Source organism: Branchiostoma floridae, chromosome 2 (genome assembly GCF_000003815.2).
Source record: "Branchiostoma floridae strain S238N-H82 chromosome 2, Bfl_VNyyK, whole genome shotgun sequence".
Taxonomy (NCBI): Eukaryota; Metazoa; Chordata; class Leptocardii; order Amphioxiformes; family Branchiostomatidae; genus Branchiostoma; species Branchiostoma floridae.
This window is the reverse complement of record NC_049980.1, coordinates 4,902,416-4,909,888: the sequence shown is the minus strand read 5'-3', so window position 1 is coordinate 4,909,888 and position 7,473 is coordinate 4,902,416. Positions and strand designations below refer to the sequence as shown.

The 7,473-nt window shown below is 40.2% G+C and overlaps 1 protein-coding gene across 1 annotated transcript in view; it reads right to left on the bottom strand.

Moving 5' to 3' along the window:
• Positions 1-2,288: 2,288 nt before the first annotated feature.
• LOC118410421 (lysosomal aspartic protease-like) overlaps positions 2,289-7,473 on the bottom strand; it is a 13,718-nt gene continuing 8,533 nt past the window's right edge. The window contains exons 7-10 of the mRNA XM_035812136.1: positions 5,740-5,862; positions 5,051-5,198; positions 3,680-3,778; positions 2,289-2,561 (exon numbers count right to left, since the gene is read on the bottom strand). Coding sequence (XP_035668029.1) covers positions 2,379-2,561; positions 3,680-3,778; positions 5,051-5,198; positions 5,740-5,862 — 553 coding nt within the window. The 3' untranslated portion in view covers positions 2,289-2,378. The remainder of the gene's footprint in view (positions 2,562-3,679; positions 3,779-5,050; positions 5,199-5,739; positions 5,863-7,473) is intronic.

Sequence of the window (7,473 nt, the reverse complement as noted above, 5' to 3'; positions counted from 1 at the left end):
ATTTTCTGTACTGGTACCTCCCCCACCAAAATAGATTTTTTTTCTTTCCGTCCTTTCACATCTTATTCTTTGACTTTAGATTCATTTTGGCATTCTATAAATGGCATTAGTTATCTGTTTTCTGATACTTTTTTTTTAATCTACGGAATATTTGTGCTCATTTTACAGCTGCTTTGCACAATTTATTGTGTGGTCGAAAACTTCTTTTTTTTTTTTGGAAATGGCCGAAAATTGGTGCGAGCGCGGATGTCATCCTTATAATCAAATCAACCTGGCCTTACAACCAAAAAAGTTTTTTTGGAAAAATCATTTTCCCAGAGTTAGCATATATCAATATACTTTCACATGGTAAGCATCTACTTGGTAAATTTGAATTTACATTCGGTGCCACGTCTGAACTATTAAGTATTTTTGGTACATTGTATTATAAATGAAAACATTGGATTTGGTTTATTGAAGCCCCTTTGCTTTTCTAAATTGCTAGCTGAAAAATTCTACTGAGTACGTTCTGCATCTGTCACTGAGAGAATAGTACTCGTGACTTGAAAGAAAAGGTTAACACTATTTGGATCTATTCAATCTTATAGCCGATCAGATGGTTAGTATACGCATCCGAAAATTCCTTTTAAATGCACCGATATATTTCTAGTCCTTAATCACCCCCTTCCAAACTGAATTTTAATTAAAAAAGTTAACCTCCTTGCTCCCCCCAAATGGTAATAACTATTCTTTATATTCACTTTTATACTGGCGTTATATTCATTTGTCATTTGCTATAGCCCCATGTTCATATAATAGATCAATAGTGCTTATATTTACGTTGTTGTTCAAATTGTATTTCCATATATTGTTTTTTATCCGTGGTTGACGCATACTCATTTCCTCTACTTTATCAATCTTTTCGCATGTATGTGAAATGCAATAAAAATGAAAAAAGGAATATCAAGTCGACGGACAATGTTTCAAACTGATATCTACTAATGATCTGTAGTAATTAGAAAATGTTTGTTTTCATCTAATTACAAAAAAATTAATTCTTAATAACTACAGATCGTTAGTAGATATCAGTTTGCGCAACCGCGAGTTTGTAGCTTTTATCATTATGCAACGAAAAACGAAGTTTCATTACAGTGGTATGTACCAAAGTGCTGTATTTTGTCATAGAAAAAATAATATCAGAGGCAATCAAAATGATGACGTCATCAATTAGGCCCCGAAAAAATCAGATTTAGAATTCTTTAATGCCCATCTATCAACATTCGTTACGGCTCCATTCGTTCTTAATTCATTGATAAGAAAACAGTGGAAGGTCAAAATGCCAATTTAGCCAACCGAGATGCCTTCAATAAAAATTGCAGTTTGAAAACATCGTCCATCGACATGATACCACTACACTCTGAAACAACGAGTATCTAAGGTTACCCCGTGGGTAAAAGGTGTGTTACATTATTCTGAAGCTAAGGGCACAACCCGCCGTACGTGCAACTTGTCCGTACGTTTTTTTTAGAGGCCATGTCTGAAAACGTTCAGGCTGTACAGAGCAGGCGCGTCGCCCGTACTGGCACGTACGGGGGGCGAATCCGCAGCCCGATGGCACACAAAGTTTTGCCTGCACGCAAAGTTCTACGGCGTGTCTGCGTGCTCCAAAATCCGTCGGATTCCCTACGAGTTCGTACGGAGGCGGTACTTGCCACTTACGGATCCCAAAAGATTGCCCACGTTTTGGCACGTAGACAGCACGTATTTGCACGTACGGTGGGTTGTGCCCTTAGGCCACAGCAAGTAAATTTTATGGATGACATCCTCTGCAGATGGCAAAAATAGTGAGATAGGGCGAAAAAAACAAGATGGGTAAAAAAAAAACAAGATGGCTAAATTTTCCAAATATACGCACTAAACGTAAAAAAAATGAATTGAAGCGACGAAACATGGTATCACAGCCTACAAGGCATTCATTTCGTATTCAAGACGTGTACTAGTGTAGTAAAGGTGACACTAGTGTGGTAGACTGGTATCACTTACAATCATGGCAACAACACTCATGGCTTCCATATAGGGCCACTTTTACAACTATCTAACTAAACTCTTAGTTTCACCTCTATAACTACAATCATGGCTACCTGGCTAGTGTCACTTTTACAACTATCCAATACGTTTCATTTCTACAACTACAGTCCTGGGTACCTCGCAAGTGTCACTTCTACAAGTACAACCATTACCCTACAACGCAACATATTTGCCCATTTTGGTACTTTCTCATGTTGACCATCTCCGAAGAAAAAAAATCCTTTTTTTTCTGAAATCAGGCGAAAATTAACGCGCGCGCTGATGTCATCCATAAAATCTACTTGCTGTGGCCTTAGCTTAAATGTTGGCCGTTACACCCTTGTGGCGTTGTTGTAGGCGGCGCGGGCAAATCCTACCCGGTTGTTGCCCAAGTCAAACTGCGTATAGTACGGTCCAATGAAAACGTCTCCCAGGATCCACAGGGGGCCACGTGGCGGAGGTACATCGATGCCAAGAAAACCAGAGATACATTCAGTCTGCCCCATCGTGCTCACCTGAGGGTAGCAAAAATGTGATTAGTTATATTATATTTCACCCATACAACAGGAGTGAATGTTATATATTGTTTTGGGTCGTGTTTCTTCTACTGTCAAAAATTCTTCACATCGATTCATTTCGGCCATTTTGGAGCCAATTGACCTGAGATTTGGCAAAAAGTAGTAGTGAGCCAATATCCCCAGTCCCTTTTTCGTTGTTTTTTGCACAAAAGCCTGTGGCACAAAAATTTTTATGGCGTTTTTTTTGTCTATTTTTAGACCAATGATATATTTTGGCCTCCTGTTACTTAGAATTTCAACCAAATGATCTGAAAGTTGGCACAGGGATGCCTTAAACAAATATTCAAATGACCATTTTAACATGTTTTGCATACATCATTTCAAAATGATTGATTTGGGGATTTTTTTTGCGATATTTTGCTATCTTAGTTTCTTCTGTGACAGTTTCTGAACCCAACTAATTTTAGCTTTTATACTCATGCCCTCATTCAACTGTTTAGAAAACAGCCTATTTTTTACAAATGTACACTGGAAATGCATATCATTGAAGAGTCCATTCTTACGCAGGGGTGATAGTTTTTTTTTAATTTAAAGCTATGGACTATATATAATATATATGTGGTCCTGACTAGTTTGATTATACAAACTCGCTCATTTTCTGTATAAATGTGTTTAGGGACTGGTCCATTTTACATATATGTGACACTTGCTTGCAATGGGACATTTTGTAAAGAATTCAAAATTGTAATGGGCCTGGGTTGCCATGTGTTTTAGTTGATACTTTAGGGATTAGCTTTTTTTTCAAATTTTATCTTGGAGTGCTGTGATCAACGGTTACATTCCACGCTTTCCACGCTTTCCTGTTTAACCTGTGTGCTAATAATTTCAAACATTACTGCAATTCTATTAGATCGAAAAATACAACAACGCTTGAGATTTTCCATCCTCAGTCACTGAGGAAATAACACGGATATTGTCTGAAATGTTTGACCGTTTCGAAACTGTATGCATTTGCTTGCGTAATTATTACCTTGCGTTACACAATATACTTAGAAAAAAAACTCCCTTGATATGCTTCTGACAGACTTCACTACTTTGAAGAAATGTTGACGTACCTTTAGGACATAGTCCTCCCCCTTCAGTCCAAACGACTTCCCACCCAGCACAAAGGAGATGGTCGGGAGAGACGGGATCTTATTGCAGTCCACCGTGTACTGTGACGTCAGGAAGAAAACGCACGCCATGTCATTAGTTAAAACCCTTAAACTGTCAAGCCCGTAAATATTCGGCACACATATACATGCCGTGTGTGCCGCGCCCGGATATATTCGGGATAGCGTATTCCCCCAAAGTAGAACTTTAAGCTTTGCGCGCGTGTAGCGCACGAACCACGGAAGTTAAGGACTTCGTCCGGCCTTGTTCGGGGGTTTCTTTTTAGAGGTCAGTGGCCAACCCTGGCACTGATAGCATTTCATAGGGCTGAAACTCTGGTAGTTTAAGGGTTAAAGATCAATGACCCGTCCGTTACTCGGTGTACATGGTTTCATAACGCCTCGTCCTTATATAACATACAATCTATAATTATCTCATAAAATCACTCTGTTCCCTTCGCGCCCTCGTTAGTTTCATACGGTGGTTATAGCAATTATAGCAAAGAACCAGGCTTTATACCCCCCTCAGCCTCACATTAGGCGAAAATCGATCGGACGACGATTCTGCGGCAATCGCCCGAGCCTCGCTTATGATAATAACTTTATTGCACAACAATTGTACAAGGTACAAAGTATAGCTTATATGTGACAGGGACGTTTTTCATGTGAAAAAGGCTCGGAACCCTCTGTCCATCTTAAAGATGGCCGATCTTCCATCCATACGCCCGAAGATCGTGGATGATGTGAGGGGGGTATTATGACACAATATACCTACACTGAGGAGCAGGCGGGTCTTTAACGTTATCATCATTTAGCCTATGGAAACCAGCACGAGCACATAAGAGAGACAATTTCCTATGTGACACTGTACATAAAACTACCTTGTCCACTTTTCCCCCGATATCATATGTGTCACCATATACAGCCTAACACATGAACAAGTGTTCCCATTCAGTGTTATACTTCGGTCACAGATGCACCGGTGCCCTTAAGAGATGTAGCCACAACCAGGTTCCGAAACCACAAATTTGTCCCTCTGGACTACCGGATACCACGAGGGTGCTTTCTCCGTGTTTTCCTCATGGGTATGCATAGGTCCCGGGTTGACTTTAACTACGAATTAAAAAAAATATATTCCGGGGGCCCGGCCGTTCCCCAAAAATAACACGGTAGAGGCAGAGTGTTCCAAGACGCCACAAGGGGTTCACACCCGAAAGTGCAACAAGAGTGGCAATAAAAATATTATTGCCATGACGAGGCGTCGTCAAACAATAGTCCATGAAGTACCCATTGAGAATTTGTTTCCAAATGTGACCGTAGCATAACATGACCTACCTCTCCGCCAACAATGGGGGTGGCACCAATTAGTTTGTTCAAAGCCTGGATCTCAGAAGTGGGTCCGGCAATGAGAGAGGTCCCCGTGTCCGCGATGGCGTTACAGCCTCCCTTACAGTATGCAGAAGCCTGGCCGTTGATCATTATCCTAAGGAAGACAAAATTGTTCTCATCATAGCTGTCAAGCTCAAATCAGGTGTGCTCATCATATCGTCCTATGGACTCGGTCAGGCAGGCATGCGTTAGAGTTACGTTGCGCAGTTGATGGCTCAAACTTGGTCATTGTACCACTTAAAATCCTGCAAAATTTTGGCGCATTTGGTTAGAAGGAACAAGTAGAGTCTGAGCTTTTCCATACAGGTCATTTTTCATCAGTTGACTATTTTGTAAATCTCTAGACTGTATTATATATTAAGGAAGAAATCAACCGCTAGTTCACCCTTATCCGCGGGGTAATCTATTTTTTGTTATATCCGTTGTTTTACAAAACACTATATTTAGAGATATCAAGTCGACGGACGGTGGGATACTTTGAAAATAACTGCTGCTATATTTTGAAGTAAGACATTGAAATTTGATACCACGTCCTTTCACCTATTTATCCCTAGATACGGATATGGGTTACCCTGTGGATAAATTTAATGTGTAACGTAATAATCTAAAGTTTTGAACTCTCCTATCCCACGTACCCATCCATCTTGAACTGCCAATAGCCAGGCTCTGTGACATTGACGAAGGTGAAGTCTCCACTGTAGTACTTAGGGTCAGTCCCACCCAACAGCAACTCACCCCCAGTGGTACCTAAGGGATCCCTGCAAGACACGGTAGCAAATTCATTGCTCACAACACCATCAAGTGTTACTCCGTAAATAACTTCATCAGGTTGCAATTATTCATATAGTAAGGTTCTTAAGGCACAACCAGGGAGTACTTACTTCCAACGTTTCGATGTCTATTAGACATTGGTCATCATCAGATTAAAATGACTGGAAACTACTTCTTAGTTGAACCACGTTTGGGACGGCATTCTTGCTGCTGCAGCGCCACCTACATCGAAGAAGTAGTTTCCAGTCATTCTACCCGGATGATAATGTCTGATAGACATCGAAACGTTGGAAGTAAGTACATACTGGTTGTGCCTAAAGAACCTTGCTATATCGAGTGTTACAAATTAAAAATGGGCATGAATATTATTCAATCTACATGCTCGGGGAGTAGTATAGAAAAAATGGTAGCCAAAGTCATACATCAGCATAGTAATTTTCAAACCTAAGTTTGTACGTCTTTCTTGGACAAAAGATTGGAACATTTTGGTAGGGACTAAGTAGTAGTACTACATAAGATATAGAAGGTAAAGTTGAGTGCAATCAAAATGCTTGATAATTACCTTCGCCAAGAAGGTCATGTTATGGTTAGAAATTTTTTTTGTGTCCCAGTATATAGGTCAATCTCAAATAACTTTGGTAGCTGAGGATGGAATGTCGCGATATTTGGTATTTGAGTTGCGGTTGCGTATAGCAAGGTTTTGTACGAAAATGGTACTGTTGGCGCTTTCTGTCGTGAGTGCAGCGGGGTGAGTGTGTGTGTGTGTGTATCTGCGTACAAGATAACTTTTGACGCTGTGGATCGTTTTGCATTATATTTGGTAATTATTTAGGGGTTTGGAAAACGACGGTCAAGTTCGATAATGGGCATCCTGGCGACAAGTTGTGGTACTGCAGCGGACCGTCGAAGTTGGCGTTATAGTTATCCTGAAGTGGCAGGTTGAGGATTTTTGGCTAGTGGATACGTCTTTGGGTAGGGAGTAAATCATGTAAGTTTGGGCCCCCTGGCGGCTTGTTTTGAACTGCAGTGGGCGATTTTGTTGTTATCTTTGAAAGAGAGTAAATCAAGCAGTGGTTGGTGGATTTGCATTATTTTTGGTAAGTACATACCTTAGGTAATGATTAAAATCCTGAAATGTATTGTATGCAAATCAGGGCTTAATTTACATGATAATTAGAAGAATGTGTAAATCCTTCAATTGACCTCTCTTCTGGACAGTCAGTGCTCAGTGTTTAAATACATCTGTGGTGCAGATTTGTGTTGTTCATGACATATTTGTGTCATCAAAACATAGATGTTATTGTTGCTAACACATTGTTTATTAGTTCTCACTTTGCAAGTTCCATGTTGTTTGTTTGTGCACTATGGGAAAGGGGTTTCTCCATTTTGATGTCAAGGGGTGTTTTTCCAGGCCTTATATTGGTGATGCTTACATGTATGTGGCAGGGAAAAGTGGAAGCTTGGTGGTTTGTGGCCTTTTCATTACCTTCGCCAAGAAGATTAAACTTTTGGTTAAGGCTTAAGCCATAGTGTTAGGTGAGTCTTTATGTAGGTCAACAGTATAACTGGAGAACTGATTGATGGATCTTCATGATACT